Below are 23,365 nucleotides of genomic sequence, written 5' to 3'. Positions count from 1 at the left end.
ACATCTTGGATCATGTCCAATCGTTACATGCAATCAATTTTTGCCCACAATTGGTTGCATCGTCAATTGGGCATGCTCTTGGCGGCACCAATTTTCATCTGATCCGATTAAAATAATCGAATAGTGGATTGGTCGCCAAGTTGCCTGACGTATGGCCACCTTTACTTTATCCTGTTTCATGGACAAAAGGCTAAATGCAAAAAGTACTGGACAATGCTAGTAAATACAGAGGTGCCTGGCTCTTCTACTGACCACATATGCTATTGCTTCATTGTTATTGTCTGATGAAGCAGGATCAAACCTGCGAAACGCGTTGCATTGTCCCCCGAAGTATGTAAATAAACTTGTTGTATTTGACAAATACATTGGCAATTTCTGTGTCTGCTTGGAGGCAGTAAGTCCACCACTGCCTCCACATGTTTTAAACTTTTTAGATTATTTTATCCTTTTTGCGCCTCTGTATCCATACTAATGCTAATAAATGTTCCGATTGTAATAATGCCCATTTTTCTACGTACCTCCTTACCACGTCCTCATTATAGTCCTTATATTACAGGGCTTCCATGATAACACCATGCTCCATGCTGATCCCTGCAGGGAGAGAAACTGACAGACTGTGAAGCAAGTGACATGTTTATAGACTACTGTTATGGTTAGCAGGGAACCTGTTGGACTGACATCATCAATGTAAAGGTGCCCAAACTAAACAAACAAACAAACAAACAAACACACGATGGCTTTCATCTGTTGAATTCTAAACAATTTTTTTAGTCTGATTGTATTCATTATCATTTCCAATCAATCGCAATGATTGGATAGGATGGTCGATGGTTACGGAAATTGGATCATTAATGGAATCTTCAGGCTTGGTTCCCACTTGCGATGGATCAAAACGGCCGGTTCAAATCGGAGCAGAGCAGGCCAGTTCAGTGTCCGCTCCGTTGTGTTGACCCGTTTGCGTTGTATCCGCTATAAATGCAGCAGTTCAGGACTTTGCTTTCTGTTTACTGCAATGCAGCAAATTGATCCATTTAAAACCACAAGTTGTAACATAAGCCCCGTTCTTATATTTGTTGCTGTGCTGCAGAAAATCATACCAAGTGGGTAGGTTTATAGTGCAAGTGGGACCTGAGCCTTAAGCTCATTACTCACCACCTAAAGGATCCAGCGAGGTCTCCTTGACGATGGTCGTTCAGCTATGCCTCTTCCTGATTGCGACGTTACATGACAACACACGGCAATTAAGTGATCGCAGTACTTTAATCGGAGTCGTCTGGGATCTTAAAGATCCAATCCGCCCTGATGGTTGTTGTCGGCGTTCGTCGCTAAATGTCAATAGAGGGTGCACCTGTACCGACATCACAAGATCGCAGAAAAGACCGATCTTCACTACAAAAAATCATTGGGAAAATCATGTGGTGGGTACGGGCCTTAAGGCACGGGCTGTCCCAAGGCTCTGGTCTTCACCAGAGCATCCCGCAAGACAGCGGTGTAGCAATAGGAGGTGCAGAGGTTGCAACCGCACCTGGGCCCTTGGGGCAGAGAGGCCCTCCCTCAACCACAGTAATAGCTCTTTATTGGTCCTGCTTTGAATAGTAGTAATCATTAGCAAACTGTTCCCCATCCCCTTCTGACACTGGGGTTGTCTTTGGCAGGTTTTGGTCCGCCGTATGTTTTGGTATGTATAGAGTGCTTGGGGCAGTGGGGGGGGCAATGTGAAACTTGCACCGGGGCCAATAGCTCTTTAGCTACACCACTGTCGGGAGGACATTACCCATAGAGGGAGGCTTGGATTTACCTCACAGGAGCCTATAGGCACAGATGTCCTAGCACTCTAGACTTCACCCATCATGACCCTACAAACCCCCTCTGAACCGCACCCCTAGAGTCCTGGCAGTCCCAGCTGTCACTTCTCCCTTACTTTCCTTGCCTGTCATAGGTAGCTACAGGTGCCGCTTAGTATTAGACAACCAGAAGTACCCTCAATATTAAAGAAAACCTGTACTGAGAAAAACCTCCCCTGGGGGTACTCACCTGGGGTGGGGGAAGCCTCCGGATCCTATTAAGGCTTCCCCCGTCCTCCTCGGTCCCACGGCGCCGGAGATAAAGCTCCCCGAACAGCGGGGATGTAAATATTTACGTTCCCGGCTCCAGCGCAGGCGCAGTATCGGCTCTCCACTCGGAGATAGGTGGAAATAGCCGATAGCTGTTGGGCCGCTATACTGCGCAGGCGCAAGACTCCTGCGTCTGCGCAGTAGAGTGGACCCGACGGAGAGCGGCTATTTTCGCCTATCTCCATGCGGAAAGCCACAACAGCACCCCCGCTGGAACCAGGAAAGGTAAATAAACCAGAGCTTATCAGCATTCGTCATGCTCGTCGAGGGAGGATACCGAGACACTTCGTGGAAGCCAGCGCTGGATTGCCTGCAGCTACAGAGGAGGGGGAAGCCTCATTGGGACCCTGAGGCTTTCCCCTCCCGAGGTGAGTACCCCCCAGGGGAACATTTTTTTGTTACAAGTTCTTTTTAAGTAGCTAGAGGTGCCCCCAAGTATTAGGTAGCTAGAGGAATCTCAGTATTAAGTAGCTAAAACTGCCTCTGACTGAAGAGAGATCTCATCAGTGGAAAGAGCAGGGTGAGTAACCTCTCATTTATACTCTCAGCAGGAGACTGCATAGGGAAGGAGGGGGGGAGGCGCTCAGGAAGGGGAGTGAGCCGACTTTCCACAATTAGTCACCTGTATGGATGTGCCTACAGTGCCTTATGGTCAGTGGCGTAGCTAAGGAGCTGTGAGCCCTGATGCAAGTTTTACAATAGGGCCCCCCAAATACTCTATACATAACAATGGATACGGCGCACCAAAACCTGCCAGTGGCAACTACAGTGTCAGAGATGCAAGAAGGGGATGGGGAACAGCTTGTTAATGATTACCACTATTCAAAGTATCTATAGAAGTGATTATTATGAGAAAAGGACCAATATAGAGCTAATACTGTAGTTGAGGGAGGGCCCTTCGGGGGCCCCTCTGGCCCAAGGGCCCCGATGCGGTGGCTACCGCTGCAACCCTCATTGCTACGCCCCTGCTTATGGTAAATCTGGCCCTGCATAGTGGGTAGCAAATACTGTGCTGTTAGTGCCTACGAGGTTGCAGCTCCTGGGATTAAAAGAGAAAAGGGAAGTCAGTACTGAGGTATGAGTAGATGGGACTGAATGTGGGGCTTGGAGTCCAGGAGATAAGGTCGGAGACAGGTCTGCAGGCAGCGGACAGACATAAAAGCTGAAATGGCATATCTCTTTTTTTCACCAGAATCCATACATACATATTCACATAGATCTGCATACTACACTTAAAGGAACACTTTCAATTAACATGTTTTTTTTCAATTGAGATAAGAATAGCTTTGGAAGTGCTGTTAAAGGCGTTATCAGGCAAATATAACAAAATAAGCGCTACTTACCTGGGGCTTCTTCCAGCCCCAAGCTCCCAGCATGTCCCTCGCCGCAGCTCTGTCCGCAGCCGTTCGCCGCAGCTCTGTCCCGGTCCCCGGCGATGACGTCAGGCCGACCTCGTCGGCCTGTACTGCACCTGCGCGAGCGGCGCTGTCAATCACAGCTACGTGGACCGGAGAGTACTGCTCAGTCCGCTCTGGTCCATGTGGCAGTGATTGACAGCGCCGCTCGCGCAGGAGCAGTACAGGCCGACCTGGAGGTCGGCCTGACGTCATCGCCGGGGACGAAGATGGAGCTGCGGCGAACGGCTGCGGGCAGAGCTGCGGCGAGGGACATGCTGGGAGCTTGGGGCTGGAGGAAACCCCGGGTAAGTAGCGCTTATTTTGTTATATTTGCCTGATAAATCCTTTAAGTACGGGTGGATACATTTCAATCCTCATCTCTTTGTTTACTGTTATCAAATTCGTTTCGCACTTCAGTGTCGCCAAATCTGACGGACCAGTGAACCATGAGAGGAGGGTGATTCCCTCACACTACATCTGTTAAGCCTGTGTGTGAGAGCTCTCACTGCAGCTGCCTTTCTCTGAGAGCTGTCTGCAGAAATCAGAGAAAATGTATCTTACAGTATGTGCAACATAAACATTTGTAATAGTATGTTAAACCTGACACCAGAGGCATGTCATATAACTCTGCTTCAATATTACACCGTTCTTAGCATGGCAGACTGCTGAGATTCACCTATACAAATGAGACATTCCGAACATACCTAAAATCTACCCACAGTGAATTGCCTCTGATATTTAACATGAAAAGTAGGAAAATGTTTACACAACTACTTAGACATTATTTGTATATTGTCATTTTATAACACTTGGTCTGATAGTGTTACTTTAAAGAGACACTATAGTAACATATAGTAGAATGCTGTAAATTATTCAGAATACCCACTTTTACTGTAATTTACTATATCTATAAATTGCTGTATATTGGTATTTAGTCCCACACTGTCAGTTATGTCAAAGCCTAGGCTGTTTAGCTATGCAGAATTCCTCTTCCCAGAGCATTCTGGGAGGTGTACCTGTAAAAAAGATGCTGGGAAATTTAAGATGGCCATACACTGGCCCGATTTTCCGCCGGTCGACAGCAGATTCGATCACTGGGATCGAATCTGCTGTCAAATCGTTCACTCAACACGCTAATTTTCGATCTATTTCAGCCCGAAATGGATCGGTCCCGTCGATCGCGGCGTTCGGAAAATTACTGTCGATCGCCGCAAATAAGGAGCGCATCGCTAGCGGCGTACGACCGACACAGGTATACATTACCTGAAGCCTGGTCCCGGGCATCTTCTCCGCATCACCTCCCGGCTGACATCTTCTCCGCATCAGCTTCTGCATCCCGGCATCCGGCATAACTTCCTGTGTCACTGCAGTGACAGCGGAAGTACAAATAGAGGGCGCTCTATTTGAACTTCCGCTGTCACTGGAGTGACAGAAAGTTATGCCGGGATGCGGAAGCTGATGCGGAGAAGATGCCCGCCGGGAGCTGATGCGGAGAAGATGCCCGGGACCAGGCTTCAGGTAATGTATGCGGGGGCCGGGGGGGCGACAGCGGCAGCTCAGCAGATCATGTATTTTACCATATATATCAATGGGCACATTAGAAAAAACACCTACCCTGCTCTCTGTTTCATTTTTAACTGTTTAGCGTTCTTCTTATCAGCCATGATAAAATCCCAGATTGAGCATTCAGTCTGGCTTTGCTCAGGAATCATTATTATTATAGCTGAGTCATTCGGGGACAGCTCAGTCGGGGACTTTATCAGGGCTGATTAGAAGCAGGCTGAACAGTTAAAAAATGAAACAGAGAGCAGGGTAGGTGTTTCCTCTAATGTTTCCACTGATATATAGGGTAAAATACATGAGGGTGCTTCGTCTCTGGTTCACTTTAAGGACTACTTATTTAAGGTAGGACCGATTTATGATAACCATAGTTTCATTACTATATAATACCTATATTTTATACATTGGCATATACCTACTTTTTTGGATCACCCTGGGTGCCTCCTAAGTCCTAACCTACATATAATCCATAATGTAATTTGATCTCTCAGCTGTGCCAGCTCAGGAATTTCTACTGCCTTGGCAGAGCAGCTAATTTGGAAACACAGGATGTTAACCCTATGTCTGCTTCCATGAAAGCCAAAAGTAGTCAAACTGCAGATTTTTTGCAGGATTTCTATCAGCTGTAACAAAGAAATGTTTTTCTTTAAAGGCTATTTTGCTGTTGCTTATCTTTTAGAGCAGAGAGGAAGTCCTGGGTTTAGGTCCATTTTAACTACAGTTCATCTGAAAAAGGGGACAAACGGATTTGGATCCAAAAGACGGAGCCCCTTGAAATACGAAGGATCGTGAGATACGGATAGGATAAATACACAAAATGACTGATACACTGTAACTACTTTGCAAATGTTTCAGGGCAGGCCTCTGTGAGTCCCAGAGAGAATCCTCATGCATTCCAGAGCCTATCTGCTGGTGGAGCGGGAATATGAGGAGCTGCAGGAGGCTGAGCTCTATGTGAGTATACAGAGATCTATTCATCATCATATAGGATGTGTAACAGCCCTGCAGAGAGCTCTTCATCTCCACTATCTTTATTATAGCATGCGTCTGTGGTTACTTCCCAGAGCCCAGATACAGAGCAACTGCAAGCCATAAGTTACATACATCAGCAAACGTCTCATTCAATTGTGGGAGCGGTTTTATCTGGACTGCACTTAAACAATCCACTTTATTTACTTTCACTATAGTTTATAGTCTATAATCCAATGCAGCAGCACTCAGAGGGTTTATTTAGTGCAACTGCAAAGAACAGGGGCCCTCCAACAAAACTTTAATGGGGCCACCAATGCTAACCACCCTCCCCCCCCCCCCCCCCCTCCAGCGTGGACCTCAGTATCCAGTATGTCTATGTTAATTTGCCAGGCAGTGGTGTAACTACAAATTAGAGATGGCTCAACCTCCGATTTTCGGTTCGCGAACCTCCGCAAAAAGTTTGGTTCGCGCAAAGTTCCGTGAACCGCAATAGGCTTCAATGGGGAGGCAAACTTCGAAAATTAGAAACATTTATGCTGGCCAGAAAAGTGATGGAAAAGATGTTTCAAGGGGTCTAACATCTGAGTTGTTGCATGGATGAGTGGGATAGATGCCAAAAGTCCCAGGGAAAGATCTGGATTGACATAAAGCAGCGTTTTAAGGGCAGAAATCACATTGAATGCTAAATTGGAGGCCTAAAGTGCTTTAAAACATATTACATATGTATACATCAATCAGGGAGTGTAATTAGAGTACTGCTTCACACTGACAGACCAAACTCACTGTGTAATGCACCGCATACAGCTGTTTGTGTTGTGACGGCCGTGCTGGACTGGTGCGCACCGTGGCCAGAGTGCAAGCCGTGGCGGTTTTCAAGCCCATATGGTCGCTGGGCTGTACATGCCTTTTGTTTTGTTGTTGCAGCTGCAGTGCAGCCAGAACACTTAGGCAGGCATGTACACGCACCAGAAAAATTATTATAGCGGCCGCTGCTAGCAGTAGCCTTAAAAATTCAGGAATCCGCCTTGAGTCCTGTTTTTGGTGGCGGAGAAGGCAGTCAAGCGGCCTGCAGGCAGAGATGCTGTGTGGGGATCGACTTAGTCATGGGGCAGGCAGTCACACAGCGTGTAGGCAGAGATGCTGCGTGCGGGGACTGACTTAGTTTTCGGACGGGCAGTAGCCCTCCCGGATCCATGCCTCATTCATTTTGATACAGGTGAGGTACTTAACACTTTTGTGACTTACGTGACTTCTCCTCTCAGTGACAATGCCTCCAGCTGCACTGAAGGCCCTTTCTGACAGGACGCTTGAGGCAGGGCAAGACAGAAGTTGTATGGCAAATTGTGACAGCTCTGCCTCTGGCCACAGGTCAAGCCTGCGCACCCAGTAGTCCAAGCAGGGCCGGGCCGAGGCAGAGGCTGAAGAGGCTCCAGCCTCAGTGCGCAGTGCAGGAGGGAGCACACAATTAATTCTGCTGTCATTCCCAATTGTGTTTGAAGCACAAAGAAATAAGAAAAGGGCATACATAGCAGTGACTGCAAGCCAGATAACTAGAGATTAAGGTGTTGGGGCGCCTCTTAGTCTAATAGCAATTCGTGTGTGACGGCTGGGGTGGGAGGGATGGAGGGGCGCACTTTGCTGTCTCAGCCTTGGGTGCTGAAGGACCTTGTCCCGGCTCTGAGTCCAAGGGTTCATCGCTGCTCAGTGTCTACATCCACACTTAAGGCCAGGTTTTTGGCTACCTGCCGGTCCAGGCATTGGTGGAGGGTGGATCCGGAAGGGCTAAGGCGAGGCGTTGGACTAAAGAATGTCCTTCATCACCATGTGATCGCTGGAGTGTCCTGTCCTTGCCTGCGTGGACATAGGAGAAGGATTACTGGCAGTGGTACCTTTATTCCATTGTGCTGTGACATCACCCTGAAACGCACTGTAAAGCATAGTTGCCAGCTTGTTGTGCAAGTGCTGTATCCTTTCTGCCTTCTGGTGATCTGGAAACATCTCCGCCACTTTGTGCCTATACCAAGGGTCTAGTAGCGTGGCCACCCAGTACAGCTCATTCCCCTTGAGTTTTTTTATACGGGGGTCCCTCAACAGGCTGGACAGCATGAAAGACGCCATCTGCACAAATTTGGATCCAGACGTACTATCCATCTCCTCTTGCTCTTCCTCAGTGACGTCAGGTTAGTTCTCTTCCTCCCCCAGTCACGAACAATACCACAGAAACGTTGAGCAGTACAAGCCCCCTGCGATGCCTGCTGCGGTTGTTCTTCTGCCGCCCCCTCCTCCAAAAAAAACTCCACCTTCCTCATCATCTGAGTCTGACTCCTCTTCCTCACACTGCTCCTCCCCCCTCTGTCGCCGCAGGTGTTGAGGAAACATCTTGTTCTGATGAGAATTGATCCCACAACTCTTCCTCCTGTTCCTGTTCACGCTCGTCCACAGCTTGATCCACCACTCTACGCATGGCACGCTCCAGGAAGAAAGCATATGGGATCAAGTCGCTGATGGCGCCGTCACTGCGACTCACCAGGTTTGTCACCTCCTCAAACGGCCACATGAGCCTGCAGGCAGTTCGCATGAGTGTCCAGTACTTCGGCCACAACATCCCCATCTCCCTAGAGCATGTCCGTCATACCTGGCATGCAGCATAGGCCCTGGGGAGCTGGGGCTGTGTAGCTGGAGAGGAGATCACAGCACCAGTAGAGTTGAACTGCCACTCAGCCAAAGAGGAGGAGGATGACGACAGCAAAGAGGATGTAGCAGGAGGAGAGGAGGTGGTAGCAGGCCTGCCTACAAGCCGTGGAGGTGTCACTAGGTCCGCTGCACAGCCACGTACTCCCTGCTTGCCAGTGGTCACCAGGTTGACCCAATGGGCTGTGTAAGTAATGTACCTGCCCTGACCGTGCTTGGCAGACCAGGCATCCGTGGTCAGATGGACCCTTGACCCAACGCTGTGTGCCAGAGATGACACCACTTGCCTCTCAACTTCATGGTACAGTTTGGGTATCGCCTTTTTGGAGAAATAATTGCGGCCTGGTATCTTCCACTGCGGTGTCTCAATGGCCACAAATTTTCAGAAGGCCTCAGAGTCCACCAGCTGGTATGGTAACAGCTGGCGAGCTAACAGTTCCGCCAAGCCAGCTGTCAGACGCCGGGCAAGGGGGTGACTGGCAAACATTGGCTTCTTCCGCTCAAAGATTGCCATCACGGAAACCTGGCTGCTGCTGTGGGCAGAGGAGCAGGAACCGCTCAAGGTGAGAGGCGGAGTGGAGGAGGGTGGCTGTGATTGTGAAGGTGCAAGGGAGAAAGCGGCTGAAGATGATGCATCTGAAGGAGGAAGAGGAGAAGTAGGGTGGCTTTTCTTCTGTGTGCTGCTTTTGCTCTGGTGCTCTTCCCATTGCAGTTTGTGCCTTTTCTCCACGTGCCTTTGTAAGGCAGTTGTCCCTACGCGGATGTTGGCCTTTCCACGGCTCAATTTTTGGCGTCAGAGAGAACAGATGGCATTGCTCTGATCTAAGGCAGACACACAAAAAAATTTCCAAACTGCTGAGCCCCCCTGGGGTGTGGGCACTATGGTGGCCTCAGCAGCTCACGTGGAAGGGCATGTTGGCTGGCTGTCCATAGGTGGCGATACATGGCTCCGGACACTGCCACAAGCTGTTTCTGAAGACGAGCTCCCCCTGCTTCTTTCAGCAACTTGTCTCCTCCTACTCCTCTCTGACTCCCCCTCTGAACTGTCCCCTTGGTCGTCTTGTCTCTTAGGAACCCACGTTGGCATCCGTATCATCATAATCATCCTCCCCACCTTCGCTTGCCTCAGACACCTCAGCAGGTACTTCATCATCCTCCTCCTCACACGTTACGTCCAAAGTGTTGGCTAAGTGTTGGCTAACTAACATATGAGGTGGTGTAACGTGCTAGCGGATGTGGTGCTTGTAGTAGCGCTGGTGGCTGCGGAAGATGAGGTGTTCTGTGTTAAATAGTCAACCACGTGACAATCTTGGGAGTTGATAGGACGTGCCTTCTTCTGAGCACTGTACTTTGGTCCAGGGCCACACGAAATCATGTCAGCACGACCTCAAACAGACCTGCCGGGTGGCCTGCCTTTGGGTCTGCCCCTGCCTCTGCCTCTACCTGTTTTGTCCATATCTGGGGGAATGAAGTGAAAGGTATGCACTGACTTGACTAATGCAATGTGCAGTCACACAGGTGCAGTGAAAGGTATGCAGTGACTGGTATTACAATACAATGTGCAGCTGTCACACAGGTGCAGTTAACAGGTATGCACGGAGTGGTATATTACACAACGTGCGGTCACACAGGTACTGTGAACAATTATGCGATGACTGGTATTACAAATTTGCAGCTGTCACACACACAGGTACCGTGAACAGGTGCAGTGACATTGCGTGCGCTCACGTTGGTAGGTGGGTGCACTGAACAACAGGTAGGTATATGCAGTGATGGGTATTACAAATGTTCACCTGTCATACACACACACACACACACAGGTACCGTGAACAGGTACAGTGACTGGTGGTATTAATTATCACACTGCGTGCACTCACGTAGGTAGGTGGGTGCACTGAACAGGTAGGTATATGCAGTGATGGGTATTACAAATGTGCACCTGTCACACACACACACACACACACACACACACACAGGTACCGTGAACAGGTACAGTGACTGGTGGTATTAAATATCACACTGCGTGCGCTCACGTACATAGGTGGGTGCACTGAACAACAGGTAGGTATATGCAGTGATGGGTATTACAAATATGCAGCTGTCACACACACACACACAGATACCGTGAACAGGAACAGTGACTGGTGGTATTAAATATCACACTGCGTGCACTCACGTAGGTAGGTGGGTGCACTGAACAGGTAGGCATATGCAGTGATGGGTATTACAAATGTGCACCTGTCACACACACTCACAGGTACCGTGAACAGGTGCAGTGACACTGCGTGAGGTCACGTAGGTAGGTGGGTGGGTGCACCGAACAGGTGGGTATATGCAGTAAAGTAGAGAGTGGATTCCGCACAATGTTGGTAGGATCAAACTTGCTTTATTAAATCACGCACATGACAGGCTAAAATCCATCACCACATGCTGACATGTTTCTGACGTTAAACACGCCCTTAAAGATAGCATAGGTGCAAGTGAACAGGGATGACCCTTAAATAGAAAAGCGCCACACCCAAAAACACATGCTCACAGACCCCACCCACAAAAAGGTGTGTACATAAAAACTGAGGAACAACCTCAATCATATAATCAAATAGATAAAAACATAGTACAAAGGTAAAAATGTAAATACATATGATTATACGCGGCACAATATTACGCAGCAACAGGCAAATAATCATCATAAACAATAAAATAAACAGACAGTTATTATTATTATTATTGTGATATTGAACAGATTACAGTCAGGGACAGTAAATCCACATTAGGTAACTGAATTCAGGTCCCATCTAGCATTAAGGCCTCTCGGTGAGCGTGTCCCTAGTTTAAAGATCCAATATGCCTCTCGAGTGAGGAGTCGTTTATACACGTCCCCTCCTCTTACAGGCTTCTGGACACGCTCAATGCCCTGGAATGAAAAAGAGGGCATATCGCCCAGATGGACTGATCTAAAATGCTTGGCTACATTCGATACCTCCATGGTCAACCACCCCGCACCCTTATAATGTTCCCCTATTCGCTGCCTCAGATGTCGGGTAGTGCACCCGACATATTGTAAATGGCATGAGGAGCATGAGATAAGGTAGACCACGGACTTAGTATCACAATTAATGTATTGTTTCATAGGGAAAACGTTTTCGTTAGAAAAAGATACAACAGAACGTGTAGATTTATGAACAACACAATAATTGCAGGTCGAAAAATTACATCTGTAAGAGCCTAGGGTGGTTAACCGACATGGACGTTGAGAACCGGTGGAAAACAGACTGGGGGACAAAATACTCCCCAATGTGGGGGCCCTCCTACTGGCAAATCTAACTCCAGGTTTGAGGATAACGTCAAGGGCAGCATCGGCCTGTAACACAGGCAAGTATCTCTTCACAATCTGAGTGACCTGTCTATATTCTTGACTATAAATAGTCACGAAAATTGTTCCGCTATTTGATTGTGACGGCACATCACGAGAGCCAGGGGTGAGAAGTTCCTCCCTGGTCCTCATCAAGGCCCGTCTGGGTATATGCAGTGATGGGTATTACAAATGTGCAGCTGTCACACACACAGGTAGTCACTGAATGTGCTGGGCTTGGCAGTGGCACAGTAGGAATTACCAAGGGGCCAAGGTCCCAGCAGCAGCTGCGACTGACTGACAGGGCTGTACAGGATCTTCTCAAAAAATTAGCATATTGTGATAAAGTTCATTATTTTCTGTAATGTACTGATAAACATTAGACTTTCATATATTTTAGATTCAAATACACACAAGTGAAGTAGTTCAAGCCTTTTATTGTTTTAATATTGAAGATTTTGGCATACAACTCATGAAAACCCAAATTTCTTATCTAAAAAAATTAGCATATTTCATCCGACCAATAAAAGAAAAGTGTTTTTAAAACAAAAAAAAGTCAACCTTCAAATAATTATGTTCAGTTATGCACTCAATACTTGGTCGGGAATCCTTTTGCAGAAATGACTGCTTCAATGCGGCGTGGCATGGAGGCAATCAGCCTGTGGCACTGCTCAGGCGTTATGGAGGCCCAGGATGCTTCGATAGCGGGCGTCAGCTCATCCAGAGTGTTGGGTCTTGTGTCTCTCAACTTTCTCTTCACAATATCCCACAGATTCTCTATGGGGTTCAGGTCAGGAGAGTTGGCAGGCCAATTGAGCACAGTAATACCATGGTCAGTAAACCATTTACCAGTGGTTTTGGCACTGTGAGCAGGTGCCAGGTCGTGCTGAAGAATGAAATCTTCATCTCCATAAAGCTTTTCAGCAGATGGAAGCATGAAGTGCTCCAAAATCTCCTGATAGCTAGCTGCATTGACCCTGCCCTTGATAAAACACAGTGGACCAACACCAGCAGCTGACATGGCACCCCAGACCATCACTGACTGTGGGTACTTGACACTAGACTTCAGGCATTGTGGCATTTCCCTCTCTCCAGTCTTCCTCCAGACTCTGGCACCTTGATTTCCGAATGACATGTAAAAGTTGCTTTCATCCGAAAAAAGTACTTTGGACCACTGAGCAACAGTCCAGTGCTGCTTCTCTGTAGCCCAGGTCAGGCGCTTCTGCCGCTGTTTCTGGATCAAAAGTGAGTTCATGCTTCCATCTGCTGAAAAGCTTTATGGAGATGAAGATTTCATTTTTCAGCACGACCTGGCACCTGCTCACAGTGCCAAAACCACTGGTAAATGGTTTACTGACCATGGTATTACTGTGCTCAATTGGCCTGCCAACTCTCCTGACCTGAACCCCATAGAGAATCTGTGGGATATTGTGAAGAGCAAGTGGAGAGACGCAAGACCCAACACTCTGGGTGAGCTTAAAGCCACTATCGAAGCATCCTGGGCCTCCATAACACCTGAGCAGTGCCACAGGCTGATTGCCTCCATGCCACGCCGCATTGAAGCAGTCATTTCTGCAAAAGGATTCCTGACCAAGTATTGAGTGCATAACTGAATATAATTATTTGAAGGTTGACTTTTTTTTGTTTTAAAAACACTTTTCTTTTATGGGTCGGATGAAATATGCTAATTTTTTGAGATAGGAAATTTGGGTTTTCATGAGCTGTATGCCAAAATCATTAATATTAAAACAATAAAAGGCTTGAACTACTTCAGTTGTGTGTAATGAATCTAAAATATATGAAAGTCTAATGTTTATCAGTACATTACAGAAAATAATGAACTTTTTCACAATATGCTAATTTTTTGAGAAGATCCTGTATATGCAGCACAAGTATCAGTGGGACACACACAGACATAACAAAAAAAAAATAGATCACAAGAACAACATTAGCTCTCAAAAGAGCTGGATGAGGAGTGCTTTTTAGGGCTCTTTCACAGTAGGGCAGACTTTGTGCGTTAACGCAAACGGAAGCCGTTTGCGTTAACCAAGGTAAGATGAATGTCCATAGACTTTCATTTTACCTTTCACACTCGACGCTGCGTTTCGATGCGTTGCGGTTCCGACGCACCCGGGCGCAGTTTTTCCTCCAACGCACCCGCGAGCCGGCGTTTTCCGTCGGGTTTAATTACCAGCTACCGCCGCTGATTGCGTCGCACCGCAGATACCCGACGACACGCCGCAGGCAGACAGCGCGTGCAGGAGAACGGCTCCTGTTCGCGTTGTCTGATGTGAAAGAGCCCTCATCAATAAGTATCAGCAAGAAAGAGCAACCTAACAAGCCTAAGTGTAGCCTAACTAAGCTTTCCCTAATGTCTCTGCAGCACCTCTCCATTTTCTAATTACTGCAGCTACACGAGTGAGTGAAATGGCTGACGCTACCTGCTTTTTATAAGGGGGGGGGGGGCTCCAGGAGGGAGTGTAGCCTGATTGGCTACCCTGTGCCTGCTGACTGTGATGTATAGGGTTAAAGTTGACCCTAATCATGTAGTATAGGGGGCGGGTTGAACCGCCATAAAATTCGCTGTTCACCGCGAACGCGAACCACCGAAGTTTGCGCAAATAAGTTTGCGGTCGAACCATTCAGGCCATCTCTACTACAAATTATGGGGCCCTTCAGCAAAACTTTGATGGGGTGTGAAGGGGTGTTCACACCCCTTCCCTTGCCTACACCTGATGAGCCTCACAGTCTGGGGGGACCATTTTGCATAGGGTTAAAAAACAAGTGTGGACATCATAATCTTCACAGCCATGACTAGTGTAGCCACAAAAACACCTGATCTGAAGAATGGACCCTTTTATCAGAGGGAGTGAAGTAGTAGTTGGGGTCCCTTATAGTTCTGGACCCTCCTGTGGTCCATTTACCACAAACAATTGGAAGGTATATTAAAGTGAATGCAGCTGCAGGTCACCACTTTGGGGTAAATACAATAGGCCAAGTACTGATTGCCAAAGGCGTAACTGCAGGTGAGCTCTGCATTGCCTCTGTTGGTTTACATTGCAGGTGCAGCCTTGAGTGCTGTCATTTGTCTGTCTGCTTGAAGTAATGTGTATACCATTTATGATTAGCAGCACAAGGCATATTATGTTTTTATTACTAGATTAGTGTTAGGCCTTCCCCGTGGGGGTCCGTCATCGCCGTGAGGAAGTCTATTAGGTAATAATCTGTGCACACATTATCACTGAAGCTAACACCCCCCTTTGCCTGTAGTGAGTGCTAGGTGTGTAATATAGTCCAGTTACTGGAGCTCCGCACATCCATGCAGATTGATCATTCAGGTATAACTCCTGTTTGAAAGTGCTGCCATGTCTCCCGCTGTACAAATTGAACGTAAATATACTAGTGGCTAGCTGCATTCATTGCTTCAAATCTACATCCACATTTTTAGATTAGAATTAGTACATAATTTGCATCTGTTTTGCATTCAAGGCATGTATTTAGCCCCAGTTGAGCTGCATTGCCTCTGTTGCTTTACATTGCGGGTGCAGCCTTTAGCACTGTCATTTGTCTGTCTTAATACAGAGGGTACTTCTGGCTACCTAATAATAAGGGGCACCTGTAGCTACCTATGATGGGCAAGGGAAGTAAGTGGGAAGTGACAGCTGGGCCAGACAGCACACATGTGGTGAGGTTCCGCAGGGATTTGTAGGGCCATGTAGGGTGAAGTCATCTGTGTCTATAGGCTCCTGTGATTTAAATCCAGGCCTGTATGGCAGCCTTCATATCTCTCTCACTTCACTTTAAAAAGTAGCAATTCCTGAGCCATTGACTAATTGGCTACATTGAATAATAGCACAGTTATAGCAAAGGATATAGAGAGGACTGGCTGCGAATTTAATCTGATGTCACAATGGTTGTAAACAATAAGTCTTTTCTTTTAGGGTATCTCAGTAAGACCTGCTACAGACAGCTTTATGACATGGATAGCCAGGATCCAAGGGCTGAAAGACTCCCTTTGGGAAGGTATATATGCTATATCTACCTATCTATCTGTCTATCTATCTATCTATCTATCTATCTATCTACTGTTAGCAATAGCTGACAGCCGAATTACATCTTTCCCCCTGAGTCCATGGCGGCCTGGAGGGGGAATAGTAATTAACGCCGCTGGGACTTTTGCAGCAGCAGAAGCAGGGTGAGATGTTTTTCACCTTTACTCTGCGCCCTAATTTCTTGGCGCCGTTTTTGGATGCATGCCTTCCCAAGACCTCAGTGGCTGGCATGTAATCATGTGACAGGATGTTGTGCAATGCAGGAAGAGCATACTTCCCAAAACATTGAGTGCATCACAGTTTCTATTATCATTTATATTATAAACAATAAAGCGAGCAAAGTAGGAAGAAGGGAGCAGTCTATTTCCACTATGCCTAAATCCATGCTGCATCTGTAGTGTTTTCCTGCATGCAAGTGAAATGGGGTAACACTGCCCTATCTAACAAGTGAGTTGCCGACCAGATTGCACTGTGGAGTGAATCTGGATGGCATGCTGCAGACCTCTGCAGCCTACAGCCAGCCAAATCCCTATAGCCATGCATAGCACAGCTTAGCGATTCGGGCTATGGCTACATAGCGGAATGGGAGCCACAACAAAATGGGAAACGGCTGTGGCCAGTGGCGTAGCTAAGGAGTTGTGGGCCCCAATGCAAGTTTTACAATGGGGCCCCCCAGGCACTCCATACATAGCAATTGATACGGCGCACCAAAACCTGCCAATGGCAACTACAGTGTCTGAGGTGCAAGAAGGGGATGGGGAGCAGTTTCTTAATAATTACCACTATTCAAAGTATCTATAGAAGTGATTATTATGAGCACAGGACCAATAGAGAGCTAATACTGTAGTTGATGGAGGGCCCTTTGGGGCCCCTCTGGCCCAAGGGCCCCGATGCGGTCGCTACCTCTGCAACCCCTATTGCTACGCCCCTGGCTGTGGCTCCTATTGGAAATTGGCCTTTATTGAACCTTTTTCACCAGTATGTCAATAGTGAGATCTGCGGTCATCACACAAATCTAACAAATCTAACATTTTACTAAAAAAAAAAAAAAAAGTTGAAAATTATTTCATTATAATGATCTAACAGAAGCCCAACAAAAGGCACCTGTGTAAAATAAACCTTCTGTTATTTTGTATTCACATGCAGGGGCTGTCCTCCAGCTCTCCATCTCCTACACAGAGGAATACAACTACATCCCCCCAACAATACGATTTCATACCATTCCGTTTCACCCAAATGGTAAGAACATCAAACAAGATTTGTATGACTAGACTTCTCTAAGATGGTTTTACTTGGGCCGTGATGGTCAATATGCTAGTTACAGGGCATGAGGTGTGATGACTGACATCACAAGAGGGTCACATAGCAGTTACAGCTAAGATCCTGCAACCATATGTACCACTTAACATAAAGACCACCTGAAGTGAGAGGGATATGGACAGAGCCGGTTTTAGACTTTTTGCTGCCTGAGGCAAACTTGTAAGGATGCCCCCCCCCCCGCCTAGGTAGTATTCTTGCCCCCAGTATAGGTAGCCTGGAGGGGGTAGCAGCCAGGAAGAGGGGGCAGCGGGCACAGCGGTGGGGAGGGGGGTCAGACCCCTCCTCCCTCACCTGGGGCTCCCCCATTTGCGCTCCCCCTCCAGCTAATTGCGCAACATTACCGGCATATGTTCAGGAAGCAGCGAGCGGGGAAAGCAATGACTCACCAGCTGACGCAGAAATGGAATGCAAGCTGGTGAGTCATTGATTTCCTCGCTCGCTGCTTCCTGGACATATGTCGGTAATACTGCGCAATTAGCTGGAGGGGGAGCGTGGATGGGAGAGCCCCAGGTGAGGGAGGGGGGGGTCTGACCTCCCTCCCCACCACTGTGGCCGCAACTCCCCCTTCCTGGCTGCTACCCCCTCCAGTTTGGCAGCCCCCACTCTGGCAGTCCTGCTGATCCTCTCCCTCTAATACTTTTAGCCATAGATCCTGAACACCTGAAACAAGCATGTGGCAAATCCAGACACTACTGAAGCCAAAAAAGATCAGCAGGACTGCCAGGCAACTGTAATTACTTAACCACTTCATCTCCACTAGGTTTTTACCCTAATGGACCAGAGCAATTTTCACCTGCTAGTGTTCCTCCCTTATTTTCGCCAATTCGCCAAGGTCGCATGGTGGCGTAGTGGTTAGCGCTCTCGCCTTGCAAGCGCTGGGTCCCCGGTTTGAATCCCAGCCAGGTCAACATCTGCAAGGAGTTTGTATGTTCTCCCCGTGTCTGTGTGGGTTTCCCCTGGGCACTCCGGTTCCTCCCACATCCCAAAAACATACAGATAAGTTAATCGGCTTCCCCATAAAATTGGCCCTAGACTATAATACATGCACTACATCATATAGACATATGACTATGGTAGGGACTAGATTGTGAGCCCCTCTGAGGGACAGTTAGTGACAAGACAATATATATATAATCTGTACAGCGCTGCGTAATATGTCGGCGCTATATAAATACTTAAATAAATAATAACTTTATTACCACTTACCGGTAACACAACAAAATTGTCTGTATCTTGTTTGTTTTCACTACCAATTAGGCTTTCTTTGGATAGTACAATATGCTAAGAATCATGTTATTCTAAATGCATTTTAACAGTAATAGTAGGAAAAAAAATGGAGAAAATAATTATCGGGGTCATGTCCATTCATTCCAGACATTGCGATTGGATAGGGAATGTTTGCTCCCCTTCCCCAATCATAGATCTCTGTGTCCTGACGGGTGCAAGCAGCGTGCACGACGCACGGCGGAGGCAGGAGCTAGCGATGCATTACAATGTCCTGGAGCTGTTAAGAGGCTCCAGCAGGACGTCTTAATGTGGCAGTTTGCCACTAAGTCGTTAAAGGAAATAAATATGCCAGCCTCAATATCCCTCTCACTTCAGGGGTCTTTTAATCAATAACTGGTTTTGTTCCTATAACAAGTTATTGGGTACTTAATAATGCATTCTTCAGACTCATCCTGTGTACCAAATATGATCTTAAAGGGAACCTGAAGTGAGAGGAATATGGAGGCTGGCATATTTATTTTCTTTTCATGCAAATGCAAATGGCCTGGCTGTCCTGTTGATCCTCTGCCTCCAATACTGTAAGCCATAGACCCTGAATAAGCATGCAGATCACAATCTGTTCATAGTACTCAAAATCTGTTGGCCTTCATACCACTGCCCATGCTTAACCCTAACCACTCCCCCAATCCCTAACTGACCTCCCCCCACCCTTCCCCATCCCCAGTGATGCCTAATCCTACAAAAAAAACCACTGATGCCTTACCTTAAAAGACTCCCCCAGCAACGTCTAATCCTTACAAAATACAGCAATCATCAGCACCTAGTCTTAACCGCCCCCCCCTGCCACAAACCCACCGGGAAAACTAAAAATAGTGGGCGCTGCAGAAGTTTGGGTGCTGCCATAGGGAGATAGCAGGTGGCTGATATCTACTGTAGCTGATATTACTATGGGAGCCTATGGCAGGGCCCAAACTTCCACGGCATCTAAAGACCTAATGTAGAATTTGAACGAGGTCACCTAGTGGGCCCCCCTCTGATCCATGGGCCCTGGTGTGACTGCACCCTCTGAATCAGCTATCGCTTCACCACTAATGCTAATTCCATATATGTTTCTCTCTAGCTGCATTTGTAGTGTGGTGGTAGCATATTTTGCAATCAGAATTTGCATCCTATAGGAGAGGGGATGAGAGATTAGTGTTAGGAAGAGGAGAGGGAGGTTAGTGTCAGGCAGAGGATGAGTGGAGGGTAGTTTTAGGCACAGGATAGGGTTTGTTAGGGGTAGGGTAGTTTTAGGCATAGGATAGGGTAGATTAGGCACAGGATAGGGTACTTTAGGTGGAGGGTGGTTTTAGGCACAGGATAAGGTAGGTTAGGCACAGGATAGTGTAGTTTAGTGTTAGGCACGGGGTGGCTGAAAAGTGGTTTTAGGCACAGGATAGGATAGCGTAGGTTAGGCAAAGGATAGGGTAGTTTAGGTGGAGGGTAGTTTTAGGCACAGCATAGGGTAGGTTAGGCACAGGATAGGGTAGGTTAGGCACAGGATTGGGTAAGTTAGGCACAGGATTAGGTAGTTTAGTGATAGGTACGGGGTGGCTGAAGGGTAGTTTTAGGCAGAAAGGTTGGAAGGATGGTAGAAGTTGCAAATTCTGATGAAGTTGCAAATATTTTTACTACAGGCAGAATTTTATCCAACCTGTCAGAATTTCCACCTAGGAGAAGAATGGTAGAGGTTGCAAATTCTGGCAAAGTTGCATTTATTTTTATCACACCAGGACAGGTTCACTTTAAATCAGCAGCCTAGGAACACGTGCGTCGGGATGATTGATTTCATGGCCAGGCAACTGATGATTTAAACAAGAGGAAATTCTTGCCGTTAGGAAATGAGATCTCTCCAGTGTCTATTATGTCACTTGTAAAATAGCTTTCCGAGCAGAAGTGTTCCTCGGCTGCGGTAAATTGGGCGCTGAAGAGCGATAAGTGCTCACAGTAGGCCTGTTTTACAATAGCAGAAGCTCTAAACTGCTTTCACTTTACCTCTCCTGCATTTAACCTGCTTTTCCTGCATAAAGTAAAGGGGCTGCTAATGAAGATGGAGAGGAAAATGCCGGATGTGGTGGGACTATAAATGTATTGATGTCATAGTCTGTACACCGACCACGCCAATCCAGGGGACATGTGGATGGATCCTTCTACATAGCTCCTAACTGTCCCTTTTTCATAGGGACAGTCCCTCTTTGGGAACCCAATCCCTCTGTCCCTCTTTCTTCCTCGTTTGTCCCTCTTACAGGACTGATGTACCGATCTGTGTGAACATATGTATTTTTATACTGAAAATGCCTTTGATTCTATACTTTATTCACATCCTTAAAATTAATATATTGTTTTATTTTCAAATGTTAACATGCAGGAAAATGAACCATTTTTCTAATTAAATCTTTATGGTATGTGTGACTGGGGGTGTGGTGGGGGCGTGGTTAGGGTTGTGGCAGGGGCGTAGCTTAAAGAGGAACTCCAGTGAAAATAATGCAATAAAAAAGTGCTTCATTTTTACAATAATTATGTATAAATGATTTAGTCAGTGTTTGCCCATTGTAAAATCTTTCCTCTCCCTGATTTACATTTTGACATTTATCACATGGTGACATTTTTACTGCTGGCAGGTGATGTCAGTGGAAGGAGATGCTGCTTGGCTTTTTGGCAGTTGTAAACAGCTGTAAACAGTTATTTCCCACAATGCAATGAGGTTCACAGACAGGAAACTGTCAGGACCATGGTCCTGACATCACACTGTGGGAGGACTTTCACCACAATATCAGCCATACAGACCCCCTGACGATCCGTTTGAGAAAAGGAATAGATTTCTCATGGGAAAGGGGGTATCAGCTACTGACTGGGATGAAGTTTAATTCTTGGTTACGGTTTCTCTTTAAGTGTCCCTCTTTCTTATCTTAAAAAGTTGGGAGGTATGTTTCTAATGTTAAGCTCCATGTTAGGGATGGGCAATGCTAATGCCAACCATTCCGCTTTCCATGCAGATTTGTTGCTAATTGTTTGTAGCTTGGATCTGGGCCAATCAAGTGAACTTACTGTGGTTGTTGATTGGCCCAGTTTCGAGCTACGTACAACTTGTATTCAAATTGCATGCAAGCTAGAATTATTAGCATTGCATTGTTCATCTGTACTTCAAACGCCCACGAGTAAAACAATGTACCTCAATACACACACTTGTGTTCCTTAACCAATCCCTCCCCCTGTGCCTAACCTAAGCCTCAACACGGAACTAGAGTGGGATAAACCACAAGGCTTCACAGGCAGGTGCCTAGAGTCTAGTGGATGGCAGGGGCCCACGGTCTGCCGTTTAGCCGCAATCAGCCCCGGTAACTGGCTCAGTTGGGTCCAGTCTGGATCTTCTGTGCATGCGCGGGAGGTCCTTGCATGCACAGAAGATCCAGACTGGACACGACTGAGTTGTTACCGGGGCTGATCGCGGCTAAACGGCAAGCCGCGGGAGGACGGCGAGGGACAACCCTCTTATGGTTTAGAGGAAAGAATGTAATTTTTATATATTTTTGCCGCTAATCGAAATCAAAGAGAGCTTTCAGTCCAGATGGCCACAATGCTTTGCTTGCTGCGAAGGCGGGGGTAGTGCAAATAAAAAAGAGGGTATTGCTTACTGGGGGCTGAGTGGCAGTGTACGTATATGTACGCTGTCAGTGAGCTGGGCGCAGGGTGAGCCAAATGACGGTTCACCCTGCTGCCACTCAAATCCCGGAGGCGTTAAATCATTCTTCTGAGACATAGCAACTAAAGAGAAGTAATTTGGCGTCTGATGATTGTCGTAACCCCTAATTACCCTTACACGTACCATGCACCATAGCATTAGTGCTATACAGTAGCAGCGCCCTGCTCAGATGCCTGGCGTCAAGTGCTGAAACCAACTGATTTGTGAGTGGTAACCCTGGCAACGCCCTCTCCCATAGTCCTCTCCCTCTCCTATAGGCCTCTCCCGTAGGCCACTCCCTCTCCCATAGTCCTTTCCCTCTCCTATAGGCCTCTTCCATAGGCCACTTCCTCTCCGATAGGCCACTCCCTCTCTTTTAGTCCTCTTCCATAGGCCACTCCCTCTCCCATAAACCACTCTCTCTCCCATAGTGCCATGGCTGCCAACAACTGTGATCGAAATTTCAGAAAGTTATAGATGGCTGTAGATTTACATAGGTATTTTTCAGTAACATTTAATTACAAAATAATCTGTGCCTCAGTTAAGTATTTCATGTTTTATGGAAGTAGATTTGTGCTCCATGTACATTGTGCTTTCTCTGCGGTGGGTTAGTGAGGTGTTACGAAGCTTGTTGTGTTTCCCAACATCTGACCTTAACTCCTTCTCGAACCCCATTAGCTCAGCCCTCTTATGGGAATTGCCATCTGTCATGCTTGATACTTGTTTGGACGGCGTATCTGAATTTATCAAAGACAAATATACACTGCCATATTATTTACATCCGCCATAAGGAACACTGAGTAATATATGACATCTCCCTTTGGGCGGTAAAAAAAAAAAAAAAGGAGCAATTCATGTTTTAAATAATTAAATAATACTGAGGACGGCTTGCAAATTAAAGGGCTACAGAGCTAAAAGTGGAGGTTTGCTTTTCACACTAAGAAATAAATTGCTGTGGA

At 46.9% G+C, this 23,365-nt stretch overlaps 1 protein-coding gene across 3 annotated transcripts in view; it reads left to right on the top strand.

The window, feature by feature from the left end:
- Positions 1-23,365, top strand: part of UBE2U (ubiquitin conjugating enzyme E2 U) — an 85,806-nt gene that overhangs the window by 5,700 nt on the left and 56,741 nt on the right. For all 3 annotated transcript variants that reach the window (XR_011021951.1, XM_068239312.1, XM_068239310.1), the window contains exons 2-5: positions 557-693; positions 5,927-6,025; positions 16,028-16,109; positions 17,285-17,377. Coding sequence is in view for 2 of the 3 variants with exons in the window: in XM_068239312.1 (XP_068095413.1) it covers positions 5,960-6,025; positions 16,028-16,109; positions 17,285-17,377 (241 nt within the window). In the remaining variant the exon portion in view is untranslated. The remainder of the gene's footprint in view (positions 1-556; positions 694-5,926; positions 6,026-16,027; positions 16,110-17,284; positions 17,378-23,365) is intronic.

The sequence above is a fragment of the Hyperolius riggenbachi genome, chromosome 6, assembly GCF_040937935.1.
Source record: "Hyperolius riggenbachi isolate aHypRig1 chromosome 6, aHypRig1.pri, whole genome shotgun sequence".
NCBI classification, from domain to species: Eukaryota; Metazoa; Chordata; class Amphibia; order Anura; family Hyperoliidae; genus Hyperolius; species Hyperolius riggenbachi.
This window is presented reverse-complemented; position numbering and strand designations above follow the sequence as displayed.